Source organism: Syngnathoides biaculeatus, chromosome 18 (genome assembly GCF_019802595.1).
Source record: "Syngnathoides biaculeatus isolate LvHL_M chromosome 18, ASM1980259v1, whole genome shotgun sequence".
Lineage (NCBI taxonomy): Eukaryota > Metazoa > Chordata > Actinopteri > Syngnathiformes > Syngnathidae > Syngnathoides > Syngnathoides biaculeatus.
In genome coordinates this window covers 16,174,429-16,192,974 of record NC_084657.1, presented here as the reverse complement: position 1 = coordinate 16,192,974, position 18,546 = coordinate 16,174,429, and the positions used below count along the sequence as shown (strand labels likewise).

General features: G+C 42.3%; 1 protein-coding gene across 1 annotated transcript in view; it reads left to right on the top strand.

Annotated features, from left to right (window-relative positions):
* The window catches only part of LOC133491703 (ryanodine receptor 1-like), a 45,560-nt gene that overhangs the window by 441 nt on the left and 26,573 nt on the right, over positions 1-18,546 (top strand). Inside the window, 53 exon segments of the mRNA XM_061803208.1 lie at positions 3,797-3,916; positions 3,998-4,096; positions 4,289-4,363; positions 4,476-4,554; positions 4,936-5,048; positions 5,125-5,224; positions 5,301-5,397; positions 5,467-5,541; positions 5,630-5,786; positions 5,860-6,024; positions 6,111-6,232; positions 6,312-6,498; positions 6,582-6,717; positions 6,815-6,910; positions 7,004-7,122; positions 7,225-7,358; positions 7,449-7,690; positions 7,781-7,973; positions 8,059-8,275; positions 8,504-8,585; positions 8,588-8,607; positions 8,699-8,802; positions 8,882-8,965; positions 9,044-9,203; positions 9,322-9,484; positions 9,653-9,843; positions 9,910-10,084; positions 10,907-11,115; positions 11,213-11,571; positions 11,653-11,782; positions 11,864-12,024; positions 12,099-12,261; positions 12,334-12,420; positions 12,507-12,733; positions 12,911-13,349; positions 13,426-13,627; positions 13,742-13,818; positions 13,876-14,016; positions 14,101-14,301; positions 14,785-14,896; positions 14,997-15,140; positions 15,300-15,573; positions 15,655-15,769; positions 15,847-15,979; positions 16,088-16,182; positions 16,247-16,382; positions 16,471-16,657; positions 16,733-16,844; positions 16,929-17,049; positions 17,284-17,453; positions 17,534-17,754; positions 17,883-17,973; positions 18,389-18,529. Of these exon segments, the coding sequence (XP_061659192.1) occupies positions 3,797-3,916; positions 3,998-4,096; positions 4,289-4,363; positions 4,476-4,554; positions 4,936-5,048; positions 5,125-5,224; positions 5,301-5,397; positions 5,467-5,541; positions 5,630-5,786; positions 5,860-6,024; positions 6,111-6,232; positions 6,312-6,498; positions 6,582-6,717; positions 6,815-6,910; positions 7,004-7,122; positions 7,225-7,358; positions 7,449-7,690; positions 7,781-7,973; positions 8,059-8,275; positions 8,504-8,585; positions 8,588-8,607; positions 8,699-8,802; positions 8,882-8,965; positions 9,044-9,203; positions 9,322-9,484; positions 9,653-9,843; positions 9,910-10,084; positions 10,907-11,115; positions 11,213-11,571; positions 11,653-11,782; positions 11,864-12,024; positions 12,099-12,261; positions 12,334-12,420; positions 12,507-12,733; positions 12,911-13,349; positions 13,426-13,627; positions 13,742-13,818; positions 13,876-14,016; positions 14,101-14,301; positions 14,785-14,896; positions 14,997-15,140; positions 15,300-15,573; positions 15,655-15,769; positions 15,847-15,979; positions 16,088-16,182; positions 16,247-16,382; positions 16,471-16,657; positions 16,733-16,844; positions 16,929-17,049; positions 17,284-17,453; positions 17,534-17,754; positions 17,883-17,973; positions 18,389-18,529 (7,953 nt within the window).

The window sequence follows — 18,546 nt, the reverse complement described above, 5'->3', positions numbered from 1 at the left end:
TTTATTGGTGAAATAATTTCTCATTCTTGCTTGATGTACAGCTTCAGCGCTCAGCAATCCGGGATCCCTGTTGTCGTATTTTATTTTTTGCTTCATAATGCGCCACACATTTTCAATGGGGTACAGGTCTGGACTGGCGGCGGGCCAGTCTAGTACTGGCACTCTTTTACTACAAAGCAATGCTGTTGTACCTGATATGTGTGCGATTTGGCTCGGCATTATCTTGCTGAAATAAGTAGGGAAGTCCCTGGAAAAAATATTGCTTTGATGGCAGCATATGTTTCTCCAAAATTTGCATGTGGCTTTCAGCATTAATGGTGCCTTCACAGGTGTGCAAGTTCCCCATGGCATGGGGACCCTAACTCACCCTGACCCACGGGCACTAACAGACCACCATACAACAATCCTGTTCTTTTGTAACACACTCTTTAGATGACAATGGTTATTTTTTTAAGCATTCATGATTCCACATGACAATATCCTTCATGATTCCACATGACAATATCCTTCATACATAATTCCAGTTTTTGAGTGGTACCTGAGGTATCGAAGGTGACCAACATGTTGGTTTTCGGTCTAACCACACACATGCAGAGATTTGTCCAGTTCATTGGGATTTTTTTGCTTATATTATGGACCGTAGATAATGAAATGCATAATTTATTTGCATTTATATGTGAAGAGATGTTGGTCTTAAACTGTTGGACTATTTGCTGATGCAGTTCTTCACAATGTGATCAATGTCGCTTATGCTTGCTTATGAAAAACTAAGCCATTTATACTCAATCATAACTCTCACCTATTTCTGAATATTACCCGAGTTATGTTCCATACAGGTGTTTTTTTTTTCTTTTTCTTAGCATTCCTCAACTTTTACTGCCTGTTGCTGCACCTGTCCCAGATTTTAAAAATATGTTGCAGTGATCAAATTCAAAATTAGAAAACACTTACACAAAAAACTGTAATGTTTATCAGTTTAAGCATGAAATATATTTTCTTTTTAGCGTATTTCATTAATTATAGGAGGAAAAGCATATGGGAATTCTACAGGTTTTATTTACTTTCTATGCAATATACCAACTTTATTGGAACTGGTTGACCACAACAAAATGTTGCTAACATGGTACTATAGTAGCAAACTGTAGTAGTCAATATTGCTTGTTTTAAGTAAAACTAAACACACATAACTAAAAATAATACCACTATTAAGTGTTCAACTACACCAGAGACTTTATCTATTTTTGTTCACAAAAATCACTCCTTTAATCCTAACACAATGAATTACAAACAACACTGATGAGCTACTGAAGATAAGCGAACTTCGTGGCACTAATAACTCTGTGGCTGTTTAAACACACACAAGCAGGCAATAATAATACTCTAAAGTCAGATATTCTTCATTGATCCATCCATATTCTGAGCCGTTTATCCTCATGAGGGTCGCGGGAGTGCTGGCACCAGCCCCATCTGTCATCAAGCAGGAAGGAGGGTACACCCTGAACTGGTCGCCAGCCAATCGCAGGGCACATGGAGACAGACAACAGTCGCACTCACAATCACACCTAATGGGCAATTTGGTGTCTCCAATGAATGCATGTTTTATGGATGTGGGAGGAAACCAGAGTGCCCGGAGAAAACCTACGCAGGCACGAGGGAAAACAGGGATTTGAACCCTGGTCCTCAAAACTGTGAGGCCAACGCTCTACAAGTGCACTGCTGTGCCACCCGTTATATATTCTAAATTAAAAACATTTGACCATGACTTTTTCTACTTTGTTTCTGCGTTTGTATTTCATTACATGCACCACACTGCCCCTTAGTGGTCAAGACGTGCACAGCAGTTACCTGATGTAATCCATTGGTTAATCATGACTGGGCCAGTTTTTCCTTATACGTACTGTTGCTATAAAAAAGGAACATTATTTTTAATTGTTGGTCAAATTTCATCGGCCCAATGTTGAAAACGTAAGGCTGCTATGCCAGTCCTGGATTTGAAGTGAAAAAGTTGGTTTGGGACATCCCTAATTAAAACTATGATTTACTATCAACCTTAATTATTGTCATGGTGTTGTCAAAAAGAGTCTACTTTTGTTGACATAATTACTCTGTTTTTCAATTAGAAATGATGAATTAGAATAATGTTACATTTGCTATTGTCATGCAGCGCTGAGGTAAAGTATGCTAACAATGCTTCATCAAGTGTGCGTCAGTTGAGGCTTGGGGTCTATATATACCGTGTGAGGATTAGCAGCTTCAAAGTCAGGCCCGTTTCAGCACCTGCTTACTTCAGTCCTTGTTGGGATAGGGCTGCTGAAGCTATGAGAGCCATGTTCAATATCGGATGCTGGTTCCCAAACGTTGCATATAAACCTGCTTATTTTATTTTTGCAGCTGGTTATTAGTCCTGACGTGTCATAACGTGCAAAAACAGCTGTCCTTATGTCTGTAGGTCACTCTGTCAGCCTTCAGCAGCATAACTTAACAGACGTGAATTTAGCAATACGTCATCGAAACCCAACACGTGCATCTGTCATTTGCTATGTCAGCATGTAAGTACTATTAGTGTATTGGTGTGCCAGAACTACAGACACACATTGGTTACTCTGATAGTTATTGTAAATTAAAGAATTGTGCAGCCTTTTGCTAAACCTTCATATAGACAATGTTGACATTCTTATGAATGTTAATGGTACTTGAAGTAATCACTGAGTAAATGTGTGGATTCATACCACCTTATTTCAGTACGAGTGTTTCAATACATTGAAATATTTCAAGAATAGTAATTCAAATGGTCTTTCTGCATTAGTGTTCAATGAACCAAACATACATTTTTTTTTAGAATGTGGGAGGAAGCCAGACTACCCGACAGTAAGAAATCTGATCTTAGAAATTACATTATCTCATTTCCCATGAGCAATACAATATACTGGACACTGTGATGGATGCATGCTTGATGGGTGTTTGGACTTGAAATAGACATACGTGTCAAATTAGTCCAGCATGCCAATATTTGGATGGATGAGATGGAGAATGATGCTAAGCGACTCAAGCAGTATTCAGCTAAGAAACACTTTTCATTCCTCAATCAGTCATATTGTTGAATACAGTAAAGAATGCTGGCACACTCACATTATGATTAGGAAATAAAAATCCATCACTACCATTAGCTTTGGGTCTGTCTTTATTTCAAGATGAAAACAGGAATATTTTACAAAATGATTTAACCTAGCAGGCGCTGTACTATATGTCTTTGTGAGTCCTGTTACCAAAATGATATTTAAAGAGTTTCCCCTTGGTGTGCATCCTGGTTAAAAAAAAATAATAATAATAATTCAAACAAGACAAACTGGATCATTCGCAGCAGGGCAATGTGGGCCAGTCTTTCCAGTGAAATCTGAAATATCTAGTGGGTTCCAAAAGAGGACACATGGACAGCAGGTGCAGAGGCTTGAAATAGGGGGCTTATACAGTATGAGAGGGGGAGCGGACAAGTTCACGGAGCCAGTGATGGAAGGTCAGTGACAGCAACAAAAATATGCGCAAACAATAAAGGCTGTGATCAACAGTATTATTTTACATGTAAGTGATAGAATAAAACCTAGCAATAATAGAGTATATAACTCTTTTTTTCATTTTTTTGACCAAAAGAATATCTACATCTATTACATCTTGAACAGCCCATTACACAATAAAGACACAATTTCATAAAACTCCCCAGTTACTGCCTTGTGCTGCACCAGTTGAAACCAACACCTAATACCTTTTTATTAATTTCATACTTAACATGTCTTTGTAGGATGATCACGTGGTTCTGCAGTCCACGGCCTCCATTCTGAAAGAGCAGATCAAACTTTGCCTTTCGTGCGAAGGGTTTGGGAATCGTCTCTGTTTCCTGGAGACTACATCTAATGCTCAGGTAGCGCGCATCAACGCTTCTTATTCCAAACTGTATTAAGAGTTTCTGGTGTTGAAAAAAAAATGGTATTTTGTGTTTCAGAATGTCCCGCCCGATCTGGCCATCTGCTGCTTCATACTGGAGCAGTCCTTATCTGTACGGGCACTACAGGAGATGCTGTCCAACACTTCTGTGGATGAGGTACACATTTTTCTCCATGTAATCTTTATAATAGATGCACATATACAGGATTTCAAACTATTTAATGTATTTTCCACTCTCAGGCTGTTGATCTGGATAAATGGGTGAGTAGAGCAAGATTTTTCTCTCCTCTCGTCAGTTTTTGGCAAAGAGGCCACAATTTGACCAAACTTCTGCCTGCTTGTGTGCTAGTCGTCACAAGGAGGGGGTCATCGAACTCTGCTGTATGGCCATGCAATCCTTTTGAAACACACTCATTCAAGCATGGTGAGGGCATCTAGATTCAAGCATATTGCTCAATGTATGTTGCCTTTTCTCACCTTCTGTCTTTGTCTGTCACTCTCCCATTTTTCTTTTTCCTCTCCTCCCCTCTGTCAAGTACTTGAGCTGTTTGACGACATCACGTTCACTCACGGATAAGCTGGCGTTCGACGTGGGCTTGCAGGAGGACTCCACAGGTTGCCATTTATAGGACGGCAAACCTAGTTTCCATCAGCCATCCATTTTCTATGCCGCTTGTCCTCGGTTGAATCGTGCAATTTTTAGAGAGAGCTGTACTCTCTATGCTTCTAACATAATTTTATAGATGAATCCATTTTATGTATTGTTTTCCTTAAGGACACGGGTGAGCTGAAGCCCATCCCAGCTCACTTTAGGCAAACAACCATTCACACTCACATTCAAAGATTTTAGGATGGCTCTTAAAAATGTTTTATTGGATTAATATAACCCTTGAAAGGGAGAACATAAACACAATACAGGAAGCCCAGTTGCTAGACACATGTTGTAGCAACGGGACAACTGAATAACCTTAATTTTGCTTTCCGTTTGTGTCACAGGAGAGGCCTGCTGGTGGACCATCCATCCAGCCTCCAAGCAAAGATCGGAAGGTGAGAAGGTCCGAGTGGGAGATGACCTCATTCTTGTCAGCGTTTCATCAGAGCGATACCTGGTAAGTGCAAATCTTTATCAACCTGCGCTACTCCTTTGTCAGCAGTCTTTAATTCCTAATTTACACCACTTTTCAGCATTTGTCCTACGCCAGCGGTGACTTGATGGTCGACGCTTCCTTCATGCAAACCTTGTGGACTATGACCCCTGTGATGTCGGGTTGTGAACTAGCTGAAGGTCTGCTGACCACCTCGTATCCATTTGTTATCTTTGAACCTGCTCGCTCTCCTCAACTATGATTCTTCATCTGCAGGTTTTCTCACAGGAGGGTATGTGCTCAGACTTTTCCATGGTCACATGGATGAGTGTTTGGCAATTCCAGCAGCTGACCAAGGGGATGACCAGCGCCGGTGAATCTCTCAAATTGAATTCCCATATAGAAATAAAATACATGACATGGTTTTTATTCTATCTTTAAGAGTTGCTCACTATGAAGGAGGAGCTGTATGCAGTCATGCTCGGTCCCTGTGGCGACTTGAGCCACTGCGCATCGCGTAAGAGACCTGGAAACCTTTATGCCAAACGTACATTTTGAGGGACTTTACAGTTTGGGCTTCTCATACGTGCTTTTTGGAAATTTAGATGGAGCGGCGGTCACATTAAATGGGGGCAGTCATTCAGAATACGCCACATAACAACAGGAAGATACCTTCTCCTAGATGAAGAAAAGGGCCTTCTATTGGTTGACCCTGAGAAGGCCAATTCAAGAATGGCAGCCTTCTGCTTCCGAATTTCAAAGGTAAGTAAAAAAGTGGGGGAAAAATATGGTTGGTTGTATCTTTCATGAGGAAATTACTCTATGTGAACCCCAGGAAAAAATTGAAGTTACCCAGAAGCGGGATGTTGAAGGAATGGGTATTCCGGAGATTAAGTATGGAGAGTCCATGTGCTTTGTGCAACATACTTCATCTGGTCTCTGGCTCACATATGCAGCTGTGGACGCCAAATCTGCCCGTTTAGGACCACTGAAGAGAAAGGTATTCCAGATTAACCGCATTAACCCTGGCGGTATTAATGGGTTTGAGCATATATCATTCTAAAATCGCATTTGTTAAATTCATAGGCCATTCTCCATAAAGAAGGTCACATGGATGATGCACTTACAGTTGCACGCTCTCAGACTGAAGAATCTCAAGCTGCTCGCATGATTTACAGCACAACAGGACTTTTCAACCAATTCATCAAGTAGCATTCCCACAAAGTTCTTTAAGATGTCCATGTTTTGGTTCTGGATAATCTTAAAATGTTCCCCATGTATCCCCAGAGGTCTAGACGCCCTGAATGGAAAAAACAAATCCGCAAACCCACCAAATCTGCCAATGGACACAGTGGTACTCTCACTTCAGGATCTGATTTTTTACTTCCGCCCACCAGAGGAAGAGCTGGAGCACGAGGACAAGCAGTTCAAGCTTCGTTCCCTCAAGAACAGACAAAACCTTTTTCAAGAGGAGGTTTGTCTACCTTCATCCCGGACTTTGCCACTTTTTTTTTTATTTTAGAGCTCTTCTCACTTAGTCTTTCTTGTTCTTGACAGGGAATGATCACCCTCGTTCTTGACTGTGTTGATCGGTTGAATGTCTACAACACAGCTGCCCACTTCTCAGAATATGCTGGAGAAGAAGCTGCAGAGTCGTGGAAGGAGATAGTAAATTTACTGTACGAGTTGCTAGGTATATCTACTGTGGGATTTATCCTATCCCTCCGGATCTTCTTTTTGCCTTTATGGCAGGTTAACTTAATCTCTACTGTTTTTCCCCCCCCACAAAGCTTCTCTTATCCGGGGTAATCGTTCTAACTGTGCTCTGTTCTGCGACAACCTTGACTGGCTGGTCAGTAAATTGGATCGTTTGGAGGCATCTTCCGGTACTTGAGAAGCGCTGTTTGTGTTATTTTGCTACGTAATCGTTGAAAACTTTCTTGATTTGTCAGAGATAATTTGGTCGGGTTTTATCACAGGTATCCTGGAGGTATTATATTGTGTTCTTATTGAGAGCCCAGAGGTGCTGAACATCATCCAGGAGAATCACATTAAGTCCATCATCTCTTTACTGGATAAGCATGGGCGCAATCACAAGGTCTGGAACATCTATTGCATGCTGATCATGTCGGATGTTGTATATGTGGTAGTAAGGTCCAAGGCAAGACCTGAATATCTCTCTTGGTTTTCCATTTTCTAGGTCTTGGATGTGCTCTGCTCTCTATGTGTGTGTAACGGTGTGGCCGTAAGATCAAATCAAAACCTGATTACAGAGAACCTTCTTCCTGGTCGTGATCTCTTACTTCAAACCAATATTATTAATTATGTCACCAGGTGGGTTATTTTATGTGAGGAGACATTGTAGAATTGACATGAAGATTCACTATTGTCTAAAAGCTGCTTGTTTTGCAATCTTCCTTGCAGCATGAGGCCCAATATTTTCCTAGGGACATGCGAAGGGTCCACGCAGTTTAAAAAGTGGTATTTCGAGGTGATGGTAGATCACGTGGAACCATTCCTCACTGCTCAGCCATATCACCTGCGTGTGGGCTGGGCTCTGACGGAGGGATTCAGTCCATACCCTGGTGGAGGAGAGGGCTGGGGGGGCAATGGTGTCGGTGATGACCTCTACTCATATGGTTTTGATGGACTTCACCTCTGGTCAGGTAGGTTAACTATTGTTAGATGCTGTTGCAATGTTGTTTTCCTGAATGATATACATACTGTTTTCTATATATGTCCACTTCTGTTCGCAGGACGTGTTCCTCGTCATGTTGCCACACCCGACCAGCACATTCTGGCAGCAGATGATGTTATCAGCTGCTGTTTGGACCTTAATGTGCCAAGCATTTCCTTCCGTATCAATGGTCATCCTGTGCAGGGAATGTTTGAGAACTTTAATCTGGATGGGCTCTTCTTCCCTGTTGTCAGCTTTTCCGCAGGCGTGAAGTACTGGACACTGTCCTTTCCGATATGATAAATACACCATTGTTCATGTGAGACAAAATGAGCACTTTTCTTCCCTTATTGCAAGGTTCCGATTTCTTCTTGGAGGGCGTCATGGTGATTTCAAGTTCCTTCCACCACCGGGCTACGCTCCATGTTACGAGGCTGTGCTACCCAGGGATCGTTTGCGGATCGAGCCCATTAAGGAGTATAAGCATGATTTTGAGGGTATCCGGAACCTGTTGGGTCCAACACAGTCTCTGTCGCACACAGCCTTCACTCCTTGCCCTGTGGACACTATACAGGTAAAGATTTTAAAAGGCATTGCCAATCTTCAACCTTTCATGCTGTTGAATTGTACAGATGGGCCATGAAAGCTTCCAACTCTCCAATGGAACAACCAAAAGTGAAATCAAATTGGACTTTTACTTGTAATGAAAATTTTAATATTGTTCATTCATTGGGATGTTTGGAGAATATTTCAATGGGAATTCATGCCAAATAAATTTGCATTGGTTTTTTTTTCTTCCCAGATTGTACTTCCTCCCCATTTAGAGCGCATTCGTGAGAAACTAGCAGAGAATAGTCATGAGTTATGGGCTGTGACCCGCATTGAGCAGGGTGGACCTATGGACCAGTGAGTGTCTGAACTTAAAGTCACTTTATTTATACAATACAACGCTCCCTAAAATACCCCATTCTGTCATCATTTTAATGGCTCAATCAAGTTTCGTGACGACAACAAGAAGCTGCACCCTTGCCTGGTTGACTTCCAGAGTTTGCCAGAACCCGAGAAAAACTACAACTTAGCAATGTCGGGAGAAACTCTCAAGTAAGTTTCCAAATGCCTTATCGTAGTAAAAACATTGAAATATTTGCATCTCTAACTCAATGTACAATTGTTTTCAAAGGACTCTGTTGGCACTAGGGTGTCATGTAGGAATGGGAGATGAGAAAGCAGAGGAGAATCTGAAAAAAACCAAGCTTCCAAAAACGTACGTTTTTTTTTTTTCAATGATTATTGTAATTTCCCCACGAACGCTCGTAATGTGAGCCACAATGCTACTCTTCAGTTACATGCAGAGCAGTGGATATAAGCCTGGTCCGCTGGATCTCAATCATGTCAAGTTGACTCCTAATCAGAACACTCTTGTGGAAAGACTGGCAGAAAATGGACACAATGTTTGGGCCCGAGACCGGGTTCGCCAAGGCTGGACATATAGTATCGTGCAGGTACATTTCTGCAGCCAGAACATTAAATCGTTTGCACCTCTAACATTTGAACTTACTATATAAGCATAAAACAATTTGTGATTGATTTTTCAATTTGTATACATGTTTCCCTGAACAGGATATTATGAACAAGCGCAATCCTCGCCTGGTGCCTTACAACCTCCTGGATGAAAAGACCAAAAAGACAAACCGAGATACTGTTTGTGCAGCAGTTCGAACCCTAATTGGCTATGGTTACAACATTGAACCGCCGGACCAGGAGAGCAGTACGTTTATAGAAAGTTTCCAAGAGAACAATATAAAATACAGGATTTACGGTCTTACTACTGTACTGCACAGTATATTAAGCTAAACCTCTGCTCTATCCATCCATTTTCCAAGCCGCTTATCCTCACAAGGGTAGCGGGACCTGTGCTTTATTTGTGCTTATACAGGTGGACCTGGAGCAGGCAGCACACGTGGAGATAAGATCAGAGTGTTCAGAGCAGATAAGTCTTATGGTGTCACGCAGGGCAAGTGGTACTTTGAATTTGAAGCCGTGACAGTCGGGGAGATGAGGGTAGGCTGGGCCCGACCCAGCGTTCGAGCCGACACTGAACTTGGTGCCGATGAGTTGGCTTATGTCTTCAATGGCTTCAAGGTGGGTGCAAAGCAATTTTTTAAAGCAGTGAGGAATGAAAAGCTACATAAATGTTTGTTATTTTAGGCTCAACGATGGCATGTGGGAAATGAGTCATTTGGTCGGCAGTGGCAGTCTGGTGACGTGGTGGGTTGCATGATTGATCTGACAGAGATGAACATCATGTTCACACTCAACGGAGAGATGTTGATCAGTGACTCAGGCTCCGAAATGGCCTTTAAGGACATTGATATAGGAGAAGGTAAGCGGGGAAACGAGCGGCATGGATACAGCATATGTAGATAAATATTGAGACAAATGGCCATAGAGCTAAAATTAAATTGGAAAAACGAGTAGCTCTCTGATGCCATTTAACTGGTTTAATGTTTGTATGATGTGATGCTCTGCTTTTTGTATATCACAATTATCTGACTAATATTGTTAAAATGCACCTCTCCTCAAGGTCATAAATGCCTTGCTATCCTGAATAATGAACATTTGTGCAGTACTAAAAGCATGGTCGAAAACTTGATTGGTTATCTCATCACATACTAGGTGTTTATTTAGGCCTTTGTGTTTTTTAGTGGCTCTCAAACTTGGTCCTTGGACACCCATGGGTTCGTGAGCCATAGTCTAGGGTTTTGCAAAATAATTTGATTGAAAGGTATTATGTCCTACCATTTAAATATATACAGTATGTGCATGCCTTCATACAGTATGGTGAATGTTACACCAATAAAACCTATGGACCCATTAAAACCTCTGAAATGATTGTGACATATCAACAAATAAATGTGACATCCCTGCATGTGCACTGCATTTCCACGTAGTAATGATATAATAATATGTAACTAAATTAAATTTGGTTTATTTCTATTGAACAAATCGTGAATACTCAAGTTAGACCATTCAAAATATAATCAATGCAATCTATGCAATTTTCTGTTGGTGTATAAACGGAAGTTATTTTTAATTGCTGTGCAGATAATAAGGGCAATCTTTAAAAAGTTTCTTCCTTCTAAGAGGTCCGAAACTTTTCCACTTATTACACTTAATATATACATTATATGTTGAACATCCCCAGGATTCATACCTGTATGCAGTCTTGGCCTGTCCCAGGTGGGCCGGCTCAACTTGGGTCAGAATGTTAGCAGCCTCCGCTACTTCACCATATGTGGGCTGCAAGAGGGATTCGAACCTTTTGCTATCAACATGAAAAGAGACATCACAATGTGGTTTAGCAAGAGCCTCCCCCAGTACAATGCTGTACCAACTGATCATCCTCACATAGAGGTGTTGTGCATTACAGTACAAGTTTAATCAGAATTTTCCTGGTCACGCTTTATAGCATGATTAATTTGCACTCCATATCTGCCCGCTTACATTATAGGTGTCTCGTGTTGATGGGACAATAGAAACTGCTCCTTGTCTCAAGGTGACCCACAAGACATTCGGATCCCAAAATGCCAACACAGATTTGCTGTTCTTAAGGCTCAGCATGCCAGTTGAATTCCACGAGACTTTTAAAGTCCCCGCGGGCACCACGCTCCTCACTCGCACCCTCACCATCCCTGAAGATGAGGTTGTGGAAGTGGACCCGGACTCTGACTTTGAAATACTCAAGAAGTCAGCCACTCGGAAAGAGCAGGAGGAAGAGAAGAAAGAACCCTCGGTTCCTAAAGAGATACCTGCCATCAAAAATGGAGAAAATGAGAAGGACGCCTCAACTGAGAAGAGCAAAAAAAAAGGGTTTGTGTTGGCTCCAGTCAGGTTATTTGAGGGGGGGGTACCAATGTTGTCATAAATAGTAATTACACTTATTTATTACAGATTCCTTTTCAAAGCCAAGAAGGCTGCCTTAATAACTCCACCACCTGTTGTTCCCACTATGCCCCGCTTAGTGGAAGACGTGGTGCCGGATGACAGGGATGACATGGATATAATCCTGAACACCACCACAGTATGAAATCGTTTCTAGAACCCATTGCCAATTTCCAAAAGAGAGTGCCAATAACTGACATGAAACTCCTTCCTTCACCAGTACTATTATTCTGTGCGAGTGTTTGCGGGCCAGGAACCAAGCTGCGTGTGGGTGGGTTGGATCACCCCCGACTATCACCAGTATGATCCTCATTTTGACCTCAACAAAGTGAGGAACGTAACAGTCACTGTAGGTGATGATAAAGGCAACATCCATGATAGGTATGGGAGTAAAACAGCTTTTCATTCACTGGTAAACTTTCACTCAATTTAATTTTTGATTCTTGTCACGATAGTATTAAACGCAGTAACTGTTACATGGTATGGGGAGGTGAGTTCAGCAGCTCCCAGCAGACCCGAGTGAGCCAGGAAGACTTTGTTATTGGCTGCCTTATTGATCTGGACACAGGACTCATGACCTTTACTGCAAATGGAAAAGAGATCAACACATTCTACCAGGTTCAGCAACATTGTGTCATACATACATTTCAATATAAATCTATCTTTGTTTAACATTGCCACCTGTTTCAGGTGGAGCCCAACACAAAACTATTCCCAGCAGTCTTTGTTCTTCCTTCTAGTCAGAATATGATTCAAATTGAGCTTGGTAAACTCAAGGTCAGCTCCAAAGTCATAACAAGATCCTCAATTTCTTTAAAAGTTTTTTTTTCAACAATAATGCATTATTATTATTTTCCGGCCAGAACATTATGCCCATCTCAGCTGCCATGTTCCGGAGTGAACGCAAAAACCCGGTGCCTCAGTGTCCTCCCAGACTGGATGTCCAAATGTTAACCCCTGTCATCTGGAGCCGCATGCCCAACCACTTCCTGGCTCCAGAGACAGGCCGCATCAGCGAGAGACTGGGCTGGCTTGTTAAGTGTCAGGAGCCCCTCACTATGATGGCCCTCCATATTCCAGAAGAGAACAGGTCAGTGTCACGCAAGTACACTCCATGTACAGGACACTACATTACAGCTGCATGACTTGTGAGTTCCATTAAAAAGATTCAACTGAAGATTGTTTTTTCGTAAATGTATTTTTTATAGCAGCAATTAATCCCATGACTCTTCGGTCTAACGTTTTTTTTTTTTTGCCAACCCCCTAGATGCATTGACATTCTGGAGCTTTCAGAACGAATGGACCTGCTGAAGTTCCACTATCACACTTTGAAGTTGTACGGCTCTGTGTGCGCCCTGGGGAACAACCGTGTGGCTCACTCTCTGTGCAGCCATGTGGATGAATCGCAGCTCTTCTACGCCATAGAGAACACCTACCTTCCTGGACCAATGAGGAGTGGCTTCTATGACCTTCTCATCAGCATGCACCTCGAGTCTGCAAAGAGGAACCGACTGGGAACTAACAAGGAATTTATAGTTCCGATGTCAGATGAAACACGCAGTATCACCTTGTACTCTGTCAAGTCACACGCATTACCCGGTGTTGGACTTACCACATGCTTGCGTCCTAAACTCCATTTTTCCTCCACTGGATTTGTTGGGACAAATCCAGACATCTACACACTGAGTCCATCGGTCCCCTTACAGGTGAGATGAAACATGGGCACAGCAGAAAACATGCGAGTTCAACTAATGTTAATACTGCACTGTTCTTCATTTCTAGGTCCTTAAGACAAAAGCGCTAACCATGCTCATTGAGGCTGTCCAAGATGGAGGTCAAGCAATGAGAGACCCTGTCGGTGGTAGTGTTGAGTTCCACTTTGTTCCGATTCTGAAGCTCATAAGTACCCTCCTCATTATGGGCGTCTTTGACGATGAAGATGTCACCCACATCCTGAAAATGATTGAGCCAACAGTATTCAGTGGCAAGAAGCCAGAGGAGCCTGTTGAGGAGGTTCTTAAAGTAAAAGAAGAGAAGGAACCTATAGCACAGAAACCTCAAGTGGAGAACAGAGATGAGCAGGAAAATCTGTTGGAAGAAGAAGAGGAGCAATTTGATGATGATGGCCTTGGGGAAGAGGAGGAGGAGGAAGTGGAAGAAGAGGTGGAGGAAGAAGTACGAGAATTGGAGGTGGCAGAATCTATCACTCCACAACAGGAAATGTCTGATGAGACTGAGGCAGTAAATGGAGAGAAAGGAGCAGAAGAAAGAGAGAAAGAGATCAAATTTTGCGAGGCCAGTGGTGAGGCTAAAGAAGAACATGTAGAGCAAGGACTATTCCAGATGAAACTACCCGAGTCTGTCAAATTACAGGTATGTATCTTTTCTTCAAAAAGGAATGAGGTTACTCGAAACCAACTTCACTGAAATTGTACTACCAACTTTTTTCTTCTTCAGATGTGCACTCTTCTGCAATATTTCTGCGATTGCGAACTTCGTCATAGGGTGGAAGCCATCATTGCCTTTTCAGACAAGCTAATAAGACAGATACAGTCCAACCAGAGGCAGCGATACAATGAACTCATGTTGGCCTTCACCATGAGTGCTGCAGAGACTGCGCGCAAGACCCGTGAATTCCGCTCCCCACCACAAGAGCAGGTACTCGGGGATAAATATACTCCTGGAAATATTTAATTGTCACGTCATTTACCATCAGCATTAGGGAGTAACAAATTACAGGTAAAGAGATTATGTAAATAAATGAACAAAAATGTTATTACAAAAATTTAAATATAGTTCCATGATTACAATTTTATTTACATTCAACAAAACCTCAGAGAGTGGCTTGTTGTTGCACTAAAAAAAAGAAAAAGAGCTCTCCTGCTCTGGTAAAAATGTCCAGTGTTCATCCACATGTTTTCGTTTAACTGTGCATTTTTCCCTGGCATTTTGAAAGCGAAGTTTACAAATTATTTTCTCACACAGGTATTTATTATCTTTGCTACAGTTAAAAGTTGTGTAATTCTGTCCTGGTCTTGAAGACCTACTTTACATTTTCTCAAAAAAGATCCTGGAATCAATTATTTACCTTGATAATTATAGCCATCGTTGCATATATCTTTGCATTGCACCATGATGTAGGTCAACATGCTCATGAACTTCAAGAACTGTGCCGAAGATGAGGATTGCCCAGTTCCAGATGATGTCCGTGAGGCTCTGCAAGCTTTTCACAATACACTGCTGGGGCATTGTGGTCGGTTCTTTTCTATCAATCGCACCTCCGGTACTTTCTCTGAACAATTTAAATAGACACTACAGGGGTCAGGTGTTTGTTTGTTTTTATCGTATGTCAGGTGTTCATATTGAAGAGGAGGAGGAAGAAGAAGTAGTGGATTATTCTGTGCGTGGACGACTGCTTCGTTTACTGGAAAGGGTGAAAAAAATCCGTCAGAAGAAGGTAGAGGAGGAGCCTGAGCCAGAGGAAGATAAGAAACCCAGTGAGACCCCTCATTGTTACATAGATAATAATAAATTAAAATTGTACAGCCATGTACAGGGCTTTACATACATCGAGTATTTCACTTTTTTATTTCTCATATGAAACCATATTTATGTCACATCGACGTGTGACTCTTTCACGTGTCATTTCCTCCCAGGCACATTGCAAGAGCTAATTTCCCATTCCACGATTCATTGGGCCCAAGAGTCCTTTATCCAGAACCCGGAGCTTGTTCGTATGATGTTCAGCCTCCTCCACAGGCAATATGACGGGCTGGGGGAGCTTGTACGTGCCCTTCCCAAGGCCTACACCATCAATGCAGTTTCTATTCAGGACACTATGGATCTGCTCGAATGTTTAGGACAGATACGCTCCCTGCTTATTGTCCAGATGGGTCCAGAAGAGGAGAGGCTCATGATTCAAAGCATCGGGTGTGGAATTTTATTCTTTTTTTTAACCGTTACCATATCCAATCCTTAATGTATAATTCACGCATGAACTTTTGTCAATAGGAATATCATGAGCAACAAAGTTTTCTATCAGCACCCAAACTTGATGAGAGCTTTGGGCATGCACGAAACTGTGATGGAGGTCATGGTAAATGTTCTGGGTGGTGGTGACTCTAAGGTACATTTGTGATTACGTACAGGACTTAAATCAATCACACGTATGAAAATACACATAACTGTTGTTCATGCCCACAGGAGATCAGATTCCCCCGAGTGGTGACAAACTGCTGTCGCTTTCTTTGCTATTTCTGTCGCATCAGCCGGCAGAACCAACGCTCTATGTTTGATCATCTCAGCTATCTGCTGCAGAACAGCAGCATCGGCCTCGGTGATTGTATTTACTGCAATTCATCAATGCGTCTTAATAGTTTGCCTTAAAACAATAGTGTTGGTGAATCATCTGTGATGAAGGTGGGTCTTATATGCTATTCTATAGGAATGCGGGGCTCCACCCCTTTGGATGTGGCAGCAGCCTCCTGTATCGACAACAATGAGCTGGCATTAGCTCTGCAAGAACAAGACCTAGAAATGGTAAAAGGCAATCAATGTTTAGAAAAACAAGACACAAAACTTGAATAAAGTGATCGCTTTCTAGGTCGTGAAATATCTGGCTGGATGTGGTCTACAAAGCTGCCCAATGCTGCTCTCCAAAGGCTACCCCGACATTGGTTGGAATCCATGTGGTGGAGAGAAATACCTTGATTTTCTTCGTTTTGCCGTATTTGTTAATGGTCTGTTTAGTATTTTGCCTTCACTCATTTACAGTATGTACTGTAAGCTGTAAGTTTTTAATAATGGCCAACAATTGTGTTTCCCCAGGAGAGAGTGTGGAGGAGAATGCCAATGTAGTGGTGCGCCTCCTCATCCGTAGGCCCGAATGCTTTGGTCCAGCCCTCAGAGGGGAAGGTGGTAATGGTCTCCTGGCTGCTATTGAAGAGGCCATCAAAATATCAGAGGACCCTGCAAGGGATGGTCCAAGTGTCAAGAAAGACAGACGCTTTCCCATGTATGATTCTAAGCTCCACTTGTTATGTTGACTTAAAAAAGTACAAAACATAATTTACACTCTAAACCGTTGAAGGTTTGGAGGAGAGGAGCAGCATGAAGAGAACAGGGTGCACCTAGGCAATGCTGTCATGTCTTTCTACTCAGCGCTTATTGACTTGTTGGGACGTTGTGCCCCAGAAATGCATGTAAGCTGTTTACCTCACCTTTAAAACAAGGTAAAAAAAAAAAGGCAAAGGGGGAGAAAGAAACCATGATTTTGTGTCCTGCAGCTTATCCAGGCTGGAAAGGGTGAGGCGCTGAGGATCCGAGCCATCCTGAGGTCTCTAGTCCCTCTTGAGGATTTGGTTGGAGTCATTAGTCTTCCGGTTCAAATTCCTTCTTTTGGAAAAGGTAAAGCCTGATTCTCTTTGACCAACACGTCAACATACAGTATTTGCAAGTGATAATATGCAGTATTTTTTGTCTTTTCTATTTCTTTGGCTTTCTGGGCTAATGAACACCTTTGAGGATTAGCAGTATTTGAAAGAATTGGACTACATTCTACTTCCTAAATGAAAAATGCATGAGGGTCATTGGTGGCTTTTGGCAACTATGTCCTTGTAATATATCTTATCTTCTATCTAGATAACAGCATAATAGAACCAAAGATGTCAGCTAGTTTTGTGCCAGACCACAAAGCTCCAATGGTTCTGTTCCTGGACAGGGTGTATGGTATTGATAATCAGGATTTCCTTCTTCACGTGCTGGAAGTGGGCTTCCTGCCTGACATGAGGGCTGCTGCCTCTCTTGACACGGTGAGTTTAAAAGACACAGTGCTCAATGGTGTTTGTTGAGCGGAATGTGTGTAATTTACTGTTAGACTTCTGTCCTCTAGGCTGCCTTCAGTACCACCGAGATGGCGCTTGCTCTGAATCGTTATCTTTGCTCTGCGGTGCTTCCACTCATCACAAAGTGTGCCCCGCTCTTTGCTGGCAGTGATCACCGAGCCATTATGATCGATTCCATGTTGCACACAATCTACCGGCTGTCTCGCGGACGAGCCTTCACAAAGGCCCAAAGAGACATTATTGAGGAATGCCTAATGGCTTTGTGCAAGTAAGAAAAATCTCATCAAAAATGTTTTAGAATTTTAGGGTTGACGATATGTTTTCCCGCAACCCTCGTGAGGATTAGCGCCTCAGAAAACGGATGAATGGATGGTGTGTTTTGTTTCTTGGCTGCAGGCATCTTCGTCCGTCCATGCTTCAGCATCTGCTACGACGACTGGTTTTTGATGTTCCCATTCTCAATGAGTATGCCAAAATGCCGCTCAAAGTAAGTGGACCTTTGAAGTTTTTTTCATCAGCCAAGAGGCGGGGTACACCCTAAACTGGTTGCGATAATATTGCAGGCCACATACAAACAAACAACTATTTGCACCCACAATCACACCTAATGGGAAATTTAGAATGTCCAATTTTTGGGATGTGGGGGGGAAACTGGAGTGCCTAGAGAAAACCCACGCAGGCACGGGGAGAACATACAAACTCTGCGCAGGCAAATTCGGGATTTGAGCCCTGGTCCTCAGAACTGTGAGGCCAACCCTCTAACCAGTTGCCCCACCGTGCTGCCCTTCAAGCTCATATAGTTCTCGATTTTTTTACGACATGTCAGCTGATCTCTGGTGTCACTCAGAATTCACATGTAATTTGTAAGGGTAATTTGGTTTTCATGTGTGTGTGACCTGCAGCTGTTAACTAACCACTACGAGCGATGCTGGAAGTATTACTGCCTCCCTAATGGCTGGGCCAACTTTGGCGTTGCATCAGAAGAAGAGCTGCACCTGACTCGCAAGCTTTTCTGGGGGATATTTGAATCTCTTGCCCACAAGGTACTTTGGTGACAAAT